Source organism: Balaenoptera acutorostrata, chromosome 20 (genome assembly GCF_949987535.1).
Source record: "Balaenoptera acutorostrata chromosome 20, mBalAcu1.1, whole genome shotgun sequence".
Lineage (NCBI taxonomy): Eukaryota > Metazoa > Chordata > Mammalia > Artiodactyla > Balaenopteridae > Balaenoptera > Balaenoptera acutorostrata.
Genome location: NC_080083.1, coordinates 22381349 through 22397522, shown reverse-complemented (window position 1 = coordinate 22397522; position 16174 = coordinate 22381349). Strand labels below are relative to the sequence as shown.

The 16174-nt window shown below is 40.9% G+C and overlaps 1 protein-coding gene across 8 annotated transcripts in view; it reads right to left on the bottom strand.

Moving 5' to 3' along the window:
- Positions 1-16174, bottom strand: part of ACACA (acetyl-CoA carboxylase alpha) — a 210266-nt gene that overhangs the window by 113360 nt on the left and 80732 nt on the right. For all 8 annotated transcript variants that reach the window (XM_057535458.1, XM_057535459.1, XM_057535463.1 and 5 more), the window contains 2 exons: positions 8140-8272; positions 6688-6826 (listed from right to left, as the gene is read on the bottom strand). In XM_057535458.1, coding sequence (XP_057391441.1) covers positions 6688-6826; positions 8140-8272 — 272 coding nt within the window. The remainder of the gene's footprint in view (positions 1-6687; positions 6827-8139; positions 8273-16174) is intronic.

Below are 16174 nucleotides of genomic sequence, written 5' to 3'. Positions count from 1 at the left end.
TATGTCATTACACATTTTTTTTTTCTCTGACTATACACAATGTACTTTCTTTCTATTATTATATCATGCTATCAGTCTCCTTACAGCCAACTTTTTTCTAAGCAATTGTGATGGACAGACCCATGATCCCAAGTCTCCAGGTATTCATATCTTAAGTTATCCCCTCTCCTTCAGTGTGGGCACAATCTATGACTTGCTTTTAGCCAAGAGAATATGGCAAGGATGAGGAGATGTCACTGCCAAACTAACAGTGCATAAGAATGTAGCCGATCTTACTGGGAGACTTTCCCTTGCCGGCTTTGAGGAAGCAGGCAGTCATTTTGGGGTGGCCCACGTGACAAGGAGCCAAGAGCAGTCTCTAGCCAACAACCAGCAACACAATCAGGTCCTCAGTCCAAACAGAAAACTGAATGCTGCCAACAACCATGTTAGTTTGAAAGCAGATCCATCCCAAGTCAAGCCTCGGATGAGACTGCAGCCCCAGCTGAATGCTGATGGCAGCCTTGTGATAACCTGAAGCAGAAGACCCAGCTACAGAAACTGAGGTAATAGATGTCCATTGTTTTAAGTTGTTAAATTTGTGGTAACAGTGTTACACAGTAATAGATAAACAGTGTAACAATTTGTCAGAATGCATTCTCAGACCAATAAATGTTATCCCGCAAAATTTTTTAATGTTTTTATTGATTTTTTTAACATCTTTATTAGAGTATAATTGCTTTACAATGGTGTGTTAGTTTCTGCTTTATAACAAACTGAATCAGTTATACATATACATATGTCCCCATATCTCTTCCCTCTTGCATCTCCCTCCCTCCCACCCTCCCTATCCCAACCCTCTAGGTGGTCACAAAGCACAGAGCTGATTTCCCTGTGCTATGTGACTGCTTCCCACTAACTACCTATTTTAAGTTTGGTAGTGTATATATGTCCATGCCACTCTCTCACTTTGTCCCAGCTTACCCTACCCCTCCCAGTATCCTCAAGTCCATTCTCTAGTAGGTCTGCGTCTTTATTCCCGTCTTGCCCCTAGGTTCTTCACACCCATTTTTTTTTTTTTAAGATTCCATATATATGTGTTAGCATATGGTTTTTGTTTTTCTCTTTGTGACTTACTTCACTCTGTATGACAGACTCTAGGTCCATCCACCTCACTACAAATAACTCAATTTCGTTTCTTTTTATGGCTGAGTAATATTCCAATGTATATATGTGCCACGTCTTCTTTATCCATTCATCTGTTGATGGACACTTAGGTTGCTTCCATGTTCTGCCTATTGTAAATAGAGCTTCAATGAACATTTTGGTACGTGACTCTTTTTGAATTATGGTTTTCTCAGAGTATATGCCCAGTAGTGGGGTTGCTGGGTCGTATGATAATTCTATTTTTAGTTTTTTAAGGAACCTCCATACTGTTCTCCATAGTGGCTGTCTCAATTTACATTCCCACCAACAGTGCAAGAGGGTTCCCTTTTCTCCACACCCTCTCCAGCATTTATTTTTGTACATTTGTTGATGACAGCCATTCTGACCAGTGTGAGATGATATCTCATTATAGTTTTGATTTGCATTTCTCTAATGATTAATGATGTTGAGCATCCTTTCATGTGTTTGTTGGCAATCTGTATATCTTCTTTGGAGAAATGTCTATTTAGGTCTTCTGCCCATTTTTGGATTGGGTTGTTTGTTTTTCTGATATTGAGCTGCATGAGCTGCTTGTAAATTTTGGAGATTAATCCTTTGTCACTTGCTTCATTTGCAAATATTTTCTCCCATTCTGAGGTTGTCTTCATCTTGTTTATGGTTTCCTTTGCTGTGCAAAAGATTTTAAGTTTCATTAGGTCCCATTTGTTTATTTTTGTTTTTATTTCCATTTCTCTAGGAGCTGGGTCAAAAAGGATCTTGCTGTGATTTATGTCATAGTTCTGCCTATGTTTTCCTCTAAGAGTTTGATAGTGTCTGGCCTTACATTTAGGTCTTTAATCCATTTTGAGTTTATTTTTGTGTATGGTGTTAGGGAGTGTTCTAATTTCATTTTTTTACACGTAGCTGTCCAGTTTTCCCGGCACCACTTATTGAAGAGTCTGTCTTTTCTCCACTGTATATTCTTGCCTCCTTTATCAAAGACAAGGTGACCATATGTGCATGGGTTTATCTCTGGGCTTTCTATCCTGTTCCATTGATCTATATTTGTTTTTGCGCCAGTACCATACTGTCTTGATTACTGTAGCTTTGTAGTATAGTCTGAAGTCAGGGAGCCTGATTCCTCCAGCTCCCTTTTTCTTTCTCAAAATTGCTTTGGCTCTTCAGGGTCTTTTGTGTTTCCATACAAATTGTGAAATATTTTGTTCTAGTTCTGTGAAAAATGCCAGTGGTAGTTTGACAGGGATTGAATTGAATCTGTAGATTGTTTTGGGTAGTATAGTCATTTTCACAATGTTGATTCTTCCAATCCAAGAACATGGTATATCTCTCCATCTGTTTGTATCATCTTTAATTTTTTCATAAGTGTCTTATAGTTTTCTGCATACAGGTCTTTTTTCTCCCTAGGTAGGTTTATTCCTAGGTATTTTATTCTTTTTCTTGCAATGGTAAATGGGAGTGTTTCCTTAATTTCTCTTTCCCATTTTTCATCATTAGTGTATAGGAATGCAAGAGATTTCTGTGCATTAATTTTGCATCCTGCTATTTTACCAAATTCATTGATTAGCTCTAGTAGTTTTCTGGTAGAGTCTTTAGGATTCTCTATGTATAGTATAATGTCATCTGCAAACAGTGACAGCTTTACTTCTTCTTTTCTGATTTGGATTCCTTTTATTTCTTTTTCTTCTCTGATTGCTGTGGCTAAAACTTCCAAAACTATGTTGAATAATAGTGGTGAGAGTGGTCAACCTTGTCTTGTTCCTGATCTTAGTGGATACGGTTTCAGTTTTTCACCATTGCGAATGATGTTGGCTGTGGGTTTGTCATATATGGCCTTTATTATGTTGAGGTTAGTTCCCTCTATGCCTACTTTCTGGAGAGTTTTTATCACAAATCGGTGTTGAATTTTGTTGAAAGCTTTTTCTGCATCTATAGAGATGATCATAGAGGCCGGCGTGATGTTGCACCAGCCTGAGGTGCGCCGTGTATTCTCCTGGGGAAGTTGTCCCTGGATCACGGGACCCTGCCAGTGGCGGGCTGCACAGGCTCCCAGGAGGGGAGGTGTGGAGAGTGACCTGTGCTTGCACACAGGCTTCTTGGTGGCGGCAGCAGCAGGCTTAGCGTCTCATGCCCGTCTCTGGGGTCCGTGTTGATAGCCGCGGCTCGCGCCCATCTCTGGAGCTCCTTTAAGCGGTGCTCTTAATCCCCTCTCCTCGGGCACCAGGAAACAAAGAGGCATGAAAAAGTCTTTTGCCTCTTCAGCAGTTCCAGACCTTTTCCTGGACTCCCTCCTGGCTAGCTGTGGTGCACTAGCACCCTTCAGGCTGTGTTCACGCAGCCAACCCCAGGCCTCTCCCCGGGATCTGACTTCCGAAGCCGGAGCCTCAGCTCCCAGCCCCCGCCCGCCCCGGCGGGTGAGCAGACAAGCCTCTCGGTTTGGTGAGTGCTGGTCGGCACCGAGCCTCCGTGCAGGAATCTCTCCGCTTTGCCCTCCGCACCCCTGTTGCTGCGCTCTCCTCCGTGGCTCCGAAGCTTCCCCCCTCCGCCACCGCAGTCTCTGCCTGCAAAGGGGCTTCCTAGTGTGTGGAAACCTTTCCTCCTTCACAGCTCCCTCCCACTGGTGCAGGTCCCATCCCTATTCTTTTGTCTCTGTTTTTTCTTTTTTCTTTTGCCCTACCCAGGTACGTAGGGAGTTTCTTGCCTTTTGGGAGGTCTGAGGTCTTCTGCCAGCATTCAGTAGGTGTTCCGTAGGGGTTGTTCCACGTGTAGATGTATTTCTGATGTATTTGTGGGGAGGAAGGTGATCTCCACATCTTACTCTTCCACCATCTTGAAGCTCCTCCCCACAAAATATTTTTTAATGGGTGCATGGTACTTCATAGAACTGGTGTAACAGATTTTACGTAACTAATCACTAATGGTGGACACTTAAGTTATTCCTGGTTTCTTGTTATTTTAAATAACACTGCAATGAATATCCCTGTATGAACGTTTTTGCCCCATTACTGATTTTTGTTCTTCAGAATAAATACCAGGAAATAGAATTTCTTAATCAAAAGATATGAGTACTTTTGTCCACTGGTGCTCATGATCCCATCTCCTTCCATCTCCTCTAGCTCTCTTGTGTACTGCTACCCCCCGGCCCCCACCCCTGCCCTTGGCTCCTTCCTCTCAGAAACATTCCTAAGTCTCTTCCATTCTGAAACACAAAAATTCTCTCTTGACCCCAAATTTCTCCTTAGTTACTGCCTTTTCTTTTTCCCTTCTCATCCAAAATTCTCAAAAAACTTGTCCACATTGGCTGTCTCCATGTCCCATCCCATTCATTCCTTATCTTCCTATATTAGTCTGCATACTCACATTGTTCCACTGAAACTTCTCCTGCAACGGTTACCAATGATTCCCTAATTGCTAGACAGATTTTGATTCCTATTTTATTGGACTACTGACACCTTTGAGCCTTCCTTATTGAAATTCTCTTTTCTCATTGCTTTTCTCTTCTGTTTCTTCTATTTCTCTGACCATTTCTTCTCCACACTGTTTATGGGCCTATCTTCCTGAATCTATCCCTAAATTTTAGCCTTCTGTAAAATTTCATCCTTAACCCTCTTCTCTTCATTTTCTATCTGATCTTTCAGGAGGTAGTGTTAACTATCACATATTTGCTAATAATGTACACTCTTAATCTCTAGTTCTTATTATTTCTAAGTTCTAGAAGGATATATTCAATTTTTTGTAGGATTTCTAGAATCTGCATGTATCACATGTACTCCAAACTTAATCTGTCTCCCCACCAAAAAAACCCCCACCTTGCTCTTATTACTATATTATCTATTATTTTGCTTTTGTTGATGGTGCTAACATGAAAAACAAGACCATCCTTGACAAATACTAGATCATGTCTTGTACTTTAACAAGCCACTTGCAGTTTCCAGAAACCACTGTGTCACACCTTCAAACATTTGCATATACGTTCTTTCTGCCTGTAATACCTTTGTCTTCCCCCTAGTTGCTTCACTAACTCTTACTCATTCTTGGCTAGTTAAAAACCATTTCGGAAAGCTCTCTTAACCCTGTTAACCCCTCTTAACCCTTAACCCAAGAGCAGGGGCCAGAGTTACGATGTCTCATCTCTGTGTTCCATGTACCCTGTGCATATTTCTATTATAGCACTTACCTCACTGTATTGAAATTATTTGTTTCCTAGAGCAAGATCATATCTTATTAAACTGTGGGTCTCCATGTTCATTGAGTGAATGAATAAATGAATTAATAGGAGCACCAAGGAGAAACAAGGAAAAAGAAATCATGCAAGGTACTTTATATTTATTATACACAATTTCATCTTTACAACTATCCAGTAAAATAGACATGATTTTCCTTTCACATATACGAAACTGCAGCTGAGAGGTGTTGAAGGGTCAATCTAAATGATTTCATATAATAACATCTATTTTCCAATAAATTGGTGCCTTCTTCATTTCTAAAGATAATATAATAACCCTTACTACTTAGGAATAGTCTTAATATCATTGTCTCAATATAGAGAGTACATATAAAGACCAAAATAGCTTTAAAAAGACAGCTCTTTAAAGAGCTAATGTTGGACTTCCCTGGTGGTGCAGTGGTTAAGAATCCACCTGCCAATGCGGGGGACACGGGTTCGAGCCCTGGTCCGGGAAGATCCCACATGCCATGGAGCAAATAAGCCCATGTGCCACGACTACTGAGCCTGCACTCTAGAGCCTGCGAGCCACAACTACTGAGCCCACGTGCCACAACTACTGAAGCCCACACGCCTAGAGCCTGTGCTCCACAACAAGGGAAGCCACCACAATGAGAAGCCCGCGCACCACAACGAAGAGTAGCCCCTGCTCGCTGCAACTAGAGAAAGCCCGCGGGCAGCAACGAAGACCCAATGCAGCCAAAGATAAATAAATAAATAAATTTATTTAAAAAAATTAAAAAAAATAAAGAGCTAATGTTATCTGCGGGTACTCTGTCTTAGAGATTATACTTTAGTGATAAAAAGTATGAAGAGGAAGGACTAGCCACAACCTCTCAGCTACACCAATAGTCCTTATCTACCTCTCTCAGATGGAAAACCATCTAAGCAGAGAGAATATGCCAAAGAGCCTACAGAGTGAAACCTATTTGGTTCCCAAGAGGTCTCCCCCTCCCAGGAGGAGGGAAAAAACAATCTTAACCTTAAAATTCTCTAAAATTCAATGTAACTCATAAGGGAAATAGCATTTCCTTCCAAACGTTTCTACTGACACATGCTAAAGAATGTGGCTTAGCAAACAACACTGAAAACCCATATCAACACTTTGGTTAAATTTCTACCTATTTTTACTTAGAACACAGGCGTCTACGTTGAGGTTAAATATAATACAATCCTTGTCTACGCCTACTATTGACACTTTTCAAAAGAGAAATCCTTGGGTTTGGGAATCCCCCTGAGTTAACATTCTTCTCCTTAAAGGCTGTGCCATTCAATGTTTTATGCTTGAGGATGATGCTTTCTTAATGTTCATAACTTACCTGCATTGGCTTTCAGGTCTTCAGGTGTGACCATGACAACAAATCGGATTGCACGTTCGTTTCGAAACATCTCATAAGACCACCGGCGGATAGACCGCATGCATTTCACTGCTGCAATGCCATTGTTGGCAATGAGAACCTGGGACGGTGGGAACATGGGAATTGGAGAGAAGTAGAAAAGACAGGCAAAGACAGGGGAAAAGAGATGAAATCACTTTTGTAGATCTTCCTCTGAAAAGCCAGAGTTTCAACTAGGAATTTGTATTGTTGGTCTAGGCAGTTAGGAACCAACTCCCACATGATCAAGGGATATTTTAAGACGTTAGCTAAGCAAATACTTCAATATGTGCCAGCTAAAACTTACTCCCTTCTAACTTCATTTCTTGAAGGGAAAAATCAGTTACTCAAATCTTATGAGTTTGTGAATTATTCTACCATACCTACTCTTAGGGAATAGAAGAAACAAACGTCAGGGGGAAGATGGATATAAATAAGGCTGGGGGAAGATTCAACAGTGTAGTGTCACGCACTATTCTCTGTTGTAGTGAAACATGGCACAGAGTCCTGAACATGTATAAGAATGCCTACACTAACCACCACCTCTCTCCAGAATGCTGAATCCAAATGCCTTAGAATTGTACAGACTGCCCCAGAAAGAACGGTCACAAGAAAAAGAGTAGAAGGATCAATGATCCTGAGACTTCTCTGTTAAACAAACCTTTCACCTCGTTGCCTGTCTTGCAATTATCACCCTGAGGATAACATAGGTTGGGAGACACGTAATCTCTCCTCACTGGAAGACTAACAGGAATGTACCGCTAAAGCAACACTTTTAGGACAGAGAATATAGGTCCCCATCCTTGAATCTTTTAATCACTGCAAGCTATTTCAACCAAGTCATCCTCTCAGCTCCAATATGGTTTAGATAAAAGTGACACAGAGTAACTCACAACATTTCAAAACACCTGTAATCTCTTTAAGTATTTCATGTGGTATATGCCCTCTAAACATCTCAAATTCCTGGAGGAACCCAATAGGTTACACTGTATCAAACTTGTTGAAGCCTTCTGTTCTGAAACTCTCTCCACTCCCTTAGCTCTAAACCCAATGTTATGACATGTTACCTCCTCACCACCACCCCACAAGCTAATCAATTTCTCATAACCTCTCAGATCAGTGCAACTCAACCCCATAAAAACCGCAAGATCTTTCTAAAAGCACTTTATGGGCGCTGCCTCATCTTCTTACTTAGTTATGACTAAATTGTCAGTGGTAAATACATATTACAGAAAATAGTGAAATTATTTAATAGGATGCTAGGGAGGCAGAAAGGATAATTCTGCAGTCTCAGAAATTCAATTTAAATATCGGTTTTGAGCAAATCTAGACAACAAATCTAGGCATTAAATCTCATGTACTTTTGAAAAAATAATTTAGCAGGTTATAACTTACCTTCTCAATCACTTTATTCCCACCAAAACGAGTAACGAATTCTGCTGGAGAAGCTACAGTGAAATCTCGCTGTGAGTCTATTTTCTTTCGGTCTCGACCTTGCTTTACTAGGTGCAAACCAGACATGCTGGACCTGTAAAAATAGAGAAATCATGAAAGTCTACAGATAAGATTTCTTCACATCATCTATCTCCCCTGGAGACCTGCTTTTCACTATCGGACTTATAAGAGCACTTCCAATTGCACCCTTGTGAAGACTGCATGGTGGCAGACCACATAGTTTTTATATAGAAGAGAGAAAAGAAAATGATCTTTGCTTGTGGAAATTTAAGAAAAAAAAAAAGTGTTCCTGAATAATAAAAGACAATATCAAGGTTTACCAACAGATGCCATCATAAAGAGATAGGCAAAGAACACACTAAAATGAGATGGTATAAATAATAGACTCAGAGTGACTGTTAAAACTTTAAAAAACCACCCACAACAGTTAGCAAACCTGTTTCTGGATTATGATTCTGACACACAGATGACCTTCACCTCTGTATCTCTAACCTCCATTTTTCTTATGAGCTGTAACTCCACATTTTTAACTGCCTACTAAATGTTTTACTTGGATATTCCATAGACGTTTCAAAATCAACAACTCCAAAAACAATTTATTTACAAGGCATTACAAGGCAATTTATTTATAAACCATATTTCATTGACCTTAAGATAACATTTTTTTTTTTAGCTTTTTAGAATCTCTGAAATTGGTATGTATCTTACAACTGATGGTGTGCTTTATTTAATTGGCAGAATGTTTTTTCTCAGTGGTACATTCAATAATGGTGCCTCTAACAATCAATGGTGTTTTAGATTAGACAGTGGTGGAAACAGCACAGGCCTGCTTTAAATTCCAGATCTTCGGGCTTCCCTGGTGGCGCAGTGGTTGGGAATCCGCCTGCCAATGCAGGGGACACGGGTTCGGGCCCTGGTCCGGGAGGATCCCAAATGCCGCGGAGCAACTGGGCCCGTGAGCCACAATTACTGAGCCTGCGCGTCTGGAGCCTGTGCTCCGCAACAAGAGAGGCGGCGATAGTGAAGGGCCCGCGCACCGCGATGAAGAGTGGCCCCCACTTGCCACAACTAGAGAAAGCCCTCGCACAGAAACGAAGACCCAACACAGCCATAAATAAATTTAAAAATTAAAAAAAAAAAAAAAATCCAGATCTTCACCGAATAACTTAAACTTGCTAAGCTTCACTTTTCTCTTTGTAAATATGTATGGTATTCACTGTTCTAGGTTTTTAGCTATTGTCTCTCAGCTCCAAGCCCATCCTTTTATGCTCTGCTCTATGACAACAGGGCTTAACACCATGCAAACTTGTTTGATTCCGCCAATAGGAAGGCAGAAGGGTTTTAAAAAAAAAAAAAGAGAGAGAGAAAGAGAGAAAGGGATTTTCTTCTTATTTTCCAGCTATTATCAGCATTGCTCCACAGGAAAAGAGAGTTAATTCCAGTCTCTAGCATCTTTCAGCATTCCAAGGAACAGCCGTGATGCGTTCCCGTAGAAGGACGAGGAGCAGTGGGTTGCGGCTCCTTGGCTGTCAGAGTACCAGCCCTGCCATGCTCACTCATCCTCTGGGCTACCGGCCTGGGCCTATCAATCACCTGTCAGGCCAGGCCTCCTCCTCAGGGATCTGAGCACCAGCTACGCAAAGCTTACTCCCAGAGGTCCAAGCACCAGCCCCTCTCCAAGAACCTTGGGCCCTCTCCAAGCTTGTAGGTTCTGGGAATACTACCTCTTCCCTAGGGGTGGTAGCTGCTTCCTGCAGATATTAACCTTGGATTACCTCAGCATGTCTATTTTGTTCTTTTATTCTACTAACACCCGAGTAACCAATTCTCACAATTGAATGTCTTTTGTTTATAATACCTAATGCAGTTTCTCTTTCCCTGACTGGACCTTGACTCATAGCACTGACAGACCTTCTGAAAGGGCATTTTGAGGATTAAATGAGATAATGGATATAGTAAATAAAATCCTTTATACACTATTTAACAGACAGCTGCTTTCTTCCATTTCTATCTTTTCTTCCTTTCTCCTACACTCTAACGTTGCACTCAGGTAATTTCTCTCTTCAAAATAAAAGAGTATGATTAAAATCTTCCCACAGGGCTTCGCTGGTGGCGCAGTGGTTGAGAATCTGCCTGCCAATGCAGGGGACACGGGTTCGAGCCCTGGTCTGGGAGGATCCCACATGCCACGGAGCAACTAAGGCAGTGAGCCACAATTACTGAGCCTGCGCGCCTGGAGCCTGTGCTCCACAACAAGAGAGGCCGCAATAGTGAGAGGCCCGCGCACCACGATGAAGAGTGGCCCCCGCTTGCTGCAACTAGAGAAAGCCCTCACACAGAAACGAAGACCCAACACAACCAAAAATAAAAATAAATAAAATAAGCCTACACTTTAAAAAAAAAAAAAAAATCTTCCCACAGAGAAATACCAGGTCCAGATGGTTTTATTTTTATTTTATTTATTTATTTACTTACTTACTTACTTATTTATTTATTTATTTATTTTTGGCTGTGTTGGGTCTTTGTTGCTGTGCGCGGGCTTTCTCTAGTTGCAGCGAACGGGGTTTACTCTGTTGGGCTGCGCAGGCTTCTCATTGCGGTGGCTTCTCTTGTTGTGGAGCATGGGCTCTAGGCCCGTGGGCTTCAGTAGCTGTGGCCTGAAGGCTCTAGAGCGCAGGCTCAGTAGTTGCGGTGCACGGGCTTAGTTGCTCCGCGGCATGTGGGATCTTCCCAGACCAGGGCTCGAACCCATGTCTCCTGCATTGGCAGGTGGATTCTCAACCACTGTGCCACCAGGGAAGCCCCAGATGGTTTTAAAAGACAAGTTCTACCGAACTTTCAAGGATCGTAGCCTACCAAACTTCCAGACAGTAGAAAAAGAAGTAAAACTCCCCAGTTAGAGTAATACTGATACCAGAACCAGACAAAGACGTTACATGAAAGGGAAGTCCAGGGCCACTTTACTCATGACCACATCCTAAAGACGATATTCTAAATAGGTGTTGGGTCAAGGATGCGCAAAATATTAGTTAAAAAATATGTTACTCCACAACCAACTTGAGTTTGTCCCAGGTAAGCAAGGATGGTTTAATTTTAGAAAATCCATAAATGTAAAACTGTTAGATTTCCTAGCAAGTGCAATAAAATAAAAAAATAAGTAAATTAGAGACCTGAGGACTGCCAAGAAGGAAGTTAAATAATATTTATTTGTGAATGATGTAATTTACACAGAAAACAAAAGATTCCGCAAATTATTAGAAATAATAGGAGGCCTTAGTCTAGTGTCTAGATATATGATTAATATATAAGAAGCTCCCAAATATTATATATAAATTATATAATTAAAAACAGATCATAAGGTTAAAAACTAAAATATACATACTTTTAAGACACACATATAGATACAATAAAACTATGTAAACAGAGAAACAAAATAATGTGATGAACATGTGATTAAGGGAAATGACTACCTGGGTGGGGAAAGCAGGGAGAAGGTTTATGGAGGAGAGACCATATGCTTAGAAAGATGTAGGTGACGGCCAAGGATCAACCTTTGTTTAAGTGGTGGGTTTTCAAATTCTATTTTACACTATTTTTTTTTAAGGTATTTTTGAGATTTTATGGCCTAATATTTTTTTTTTATTAATTTATTTATTTATGGCTGTGTTGGGTCTTCGTTTCTGTGCGAGGGCTTCCTCTAGTCGTGGCAAGCGGGGGCCACTCTTCATCGCGGTGCGTGGGCCTCTCACTATCGTGGCCTCTCTTGTTGCGGAGCACAGGCTCAAGACGCGCAGGCTCAGTAATTGTGGCTCACGGGCCCAGTTGCTCCGTGGCATGTGGGATCTTCCCAGACCAGGGCTCGAACCCGTGTGCCCTGCATTGGCAGGCAGATTCTCAACCACTGCGCCACCAGGGAAGCCCCTACACTATTTTTAATATTACTAAATAAGTAACCAAATAAATAAATAATAGTGGGTTATACATGGACAAATGAGTGTGTCTTGAACCAAAAATTATGATTATATAATTCTGTACACCTGAGATTAAACACACACACACACACACACACACACACACACACACACACACACACTCCCTAGAGATCAACTTTCAGTTTCCTAGGGAGAAAGAGACAGAGAAGATATAAACCTAGGATAAATAAGGAGATGCCTGAGTATAAGACAAAAAGGGAAGCAAAATCTTTACCGATAAAATTAAGGTGGGGAAGGGATTGGTCATACTGTTTAATCAATAGTTTAGAGATAACAAAGGAGTGCCCTGAGGGTCACATGTAATCAAAGAGGGGAGAAAAACAGAAATATACCTTACTTTTAATGATGGGATGAGGACTTGCCTCGTGGCACAGTGGTTAAGAATCCGCCTGCCAATGCAGGGGACACAGGTTCGATCCCTGGTCTGGGAAGATCCCACATGCTGCGGAGCAACTAAGCCTATTTGCCACAACTACTGAGCCTGCACTCTAGAGCCTGTGAGCCACAACTACTGAGCCTGCGTGCCACAACTACTGAAGCCCGCACGCCTAGAGCTCGTGCTCCACAACAAGAGAAGCCACCGCAATGAGAAGCCTGCGCACCACAACAAAGAGTAGCCCCCTCTCACCGCAACTAGAGAAAGCCTGCGTGCAACAACAAAGACCCAATGCAGCCAAAAATAAATAAATAAATTTATTTTAAAAAAAGATTAAAAAAAAAAAAGATGTGATCATTCATATAGCCATGTTCAGAAGTTAGGCACCATGCTAAAAACAAGAGGATCAAGTGGAAAGATAGAAAAGATCTCAAAATCTTTACTTCTCACCTAGCTTTTCTCAGGAAGCTACCAGAGAATGTTGTCTTCCCAAAAGATGAAGTAAACCAAGAAAAAGGAAGACAAGGAATGCAAGAAATAGAGGATCCAACACAGAAGAGAAGGGAATTCTCTAGATGATTGTTCAAATTGGAGGACAGACTGCTCCAGGAGGGATGTCTCCTTGAAAAAAATGGACAGATCACCTATTGTATGTAACCACAGAAAAACAAAATAAAACTGTGTATGTGTGTATAATAAATATATATATTTGTGTGTGTATTCTGTTTGTATATATGTTTGTTTTACATATATAAAACAATAAACCAAAGTTATATATATTTATTATATTTATACATATATAAATCATTTTATTGTGTATATATTAAAATATACAAAATATATAATATATAAGTATATATTATATATAAAACAATATATAATATGTATATGTAGAATATACCAGTTGCTTTTTACTTATTTGACTCTCAGTGGAAGATTTGCTTGGTTTACCCCCCCAAACGGTGGAAGAGGTCAAGTAAAAAGGAAAAGGAAAGGATGACTGTTTTAAAGACACATTTTGCCACATCAGTGTTTTTCATTTGTTTCTATATTTTCCAAGGTCTATTTAATTTTCGGGTAATTTTTGTCAAAATAAAAACTCCAGATTGCAAAAACAAGCAAGCGACCCTTAATGACTGCCATCCAGCAAATCATTCAGGTCTTTTATGTCGACCCTCTGCTGGAGAGGCACAGACCTGCAAGAGGTCTGAAGAAGGCCAAGAAGGCCTGACTCATTGCCTCCTCAGCTTGAGTTCTAACAGCAGGAAGAAGAAAGATTCGGGATAGGAGAGCTTGCACGCTCAACACCTCCAGTCTAGTTGCCTACTGTCACACGCCAGGACAATGGCAGCAGCCACCTTTCCTGGTCCAAGAGACATAGTCTAAAAAAGTTTTCTGCAAAACTACCTTCAACAGGATGCTACCTACTACACAGAATTGATATTTTCCTTCAAAATAGATGAAGAGACTTCACTCTTGAAAAACCAGCCAAGAACAGTGAGCAATTTTGGCACAGACTAAGCGAGATTCCTTAACGAAAGACCAGCACACAGCAAGGTCTGTGCACGGGTGCTTGTTTTCAACACAGCTACAATGTCACACATGGTCTCGGGTATCTTTGGTTCAAATTCTGAGTGTAAAATAAAGGTTTAGAAATCCAGGAGCAAATATGAGTGTTTTAATTCATTTCCTTAAAAAAAAAAAAAGTTTCCTACAGACACAAGAAAATCATCAAATCAGATTGCCCATAAATTCCAGGGCTTAGCTGTCAATGTCTTACTGTTTTTTAAAGGTATATATTGCCCAGATACGGCACTCTAAAACTTACCTTCGAAGCATGTAATATCTTATCTCCTTATTTTCCTCCGCAGAACCCTCCATATCAAGATGGCAAAGGAATGGAGGCTTTTTCTTCAGATGTCGGCCTTGTAAACACAAGCCGGAGTTTGTCCTCCTGCTGCAGGTGCTTAAAACCCAGGAGGACAAGACATACTGTGCCTACTTCTTGGCCCTGCTTCAGTCAGAGTAGAGTATTCCTGATGGCCTCAAGCTACAGTCTTTTTGTGTACTTTGTCCCCAGTTTCCATACTTCCCCTCCTGTTTGCATTTTCCCCCTACACTGGGCCCACACACAGAATTAGTTGATTTCCCAAGGGGACTGAGAGGAGAGGGGGAGAAATATAAAAGCTTGTATAACTAGAAAGTAGATCTCAGCAGCTCTGCCTTAGCCACAGCAAACGTGTTTCAACAACGGTCACTTTCTTCTGACAGTCACCAGAGAAAAGCTCCACGGCCCCTCCAGACTGCCAGGAGCACATGACAGGGCAAAAAGAAGACAAAGTTTACCAGGACAACTATGCCAAGAGAGTAATGGGGTCAGGAAATCCAGAGGGAGGAGGACAGCACAGCCTAAGTAGGTAATTTCTGAGATCCAATCAAAACAAACAATACTGATTTTCAGACTCCAAGAGCGGGGAGAGCAGGTCAGGAGAGAAAGAAAGCCAGTCAAAAGGACGAAACATGCCACTACTGAGGTACTTTGAATAATGTGGGAGTCACAACTCTAATTCTCAGGCCAGAGTAGTGGTGTACACACACATACACACACACACACACACACACACACACACACACACACATACCTTTTTAAAAAACAACAAAATCTAAGATTTTATTCACTAAAATTTGAGAATAAGACTGGAGCTGGTACAAATGGGATAAGGAGAAGATGTGGATAAAATCCCTGAAAGGAAAAGGGGCCCAGAAAAATATTTTAGACACAAGAGGTCTAACCCAGTTTAAGCAGGGAAGAAAAATCCCGCCTAAAAAACTACTGGGACACATCTATTGCTATGCAAGCAAATTTGCCACAGATGGACAAATCACTTAAATAAATAAATGGTGGCTGAATGTTATATAGTAACATAGTCCTGTTTTAGCTTTTAATTAAGTAGATATTGCTCAGAATATTGCTCCCTTGTAATGGCAGAAAAGACTGCAACAGCTAGAATCTACAGAATCACAATTTCCTGAGATAAGTCCTTAGGAATGGTATAATCCACCAGAGTCATATCTAACCTGATTCATGTACCACAGAAAAATTCTTTCTCACCAAAATGTTGAATACAAATGGTTAATTGTTATCTAATGCCAACTATGCTGAGAACCTATTAACCTTCCAGGGAAACCCTCCAAAACAGAAGTACACAAATGACCTGGAACACAGATGAAAGATGAAAAATCAAATAGAAGATAAATGATGAAGACAAACCTTGATCTTAGGACATTCAGGTGACCCAAGGTGAAAAGACTCAATCAGGACACTTGCTCAATATGACCATTAGCCATAATAAAAAATGGAAGTCCTGGATTGGTTTCTGGCCTGTACCACTCTGCATCATTCCTTCCATACTATGCTAACGTCTGATAAAGTCAGTCAAGTTTGCTTCCTCCTTTAAAGAAGCTGATGCAGAGGAGTCCTCCTATCTTTATGTCTCTTCAGGATAACATGTCTCAAAAAACAGAGCACTGAAGCCTTTGTTCAGAACAATTACAGTGACCACAGATGTAGAAGCAGCTCAATTTTACACACATCTAACTGCCAGAT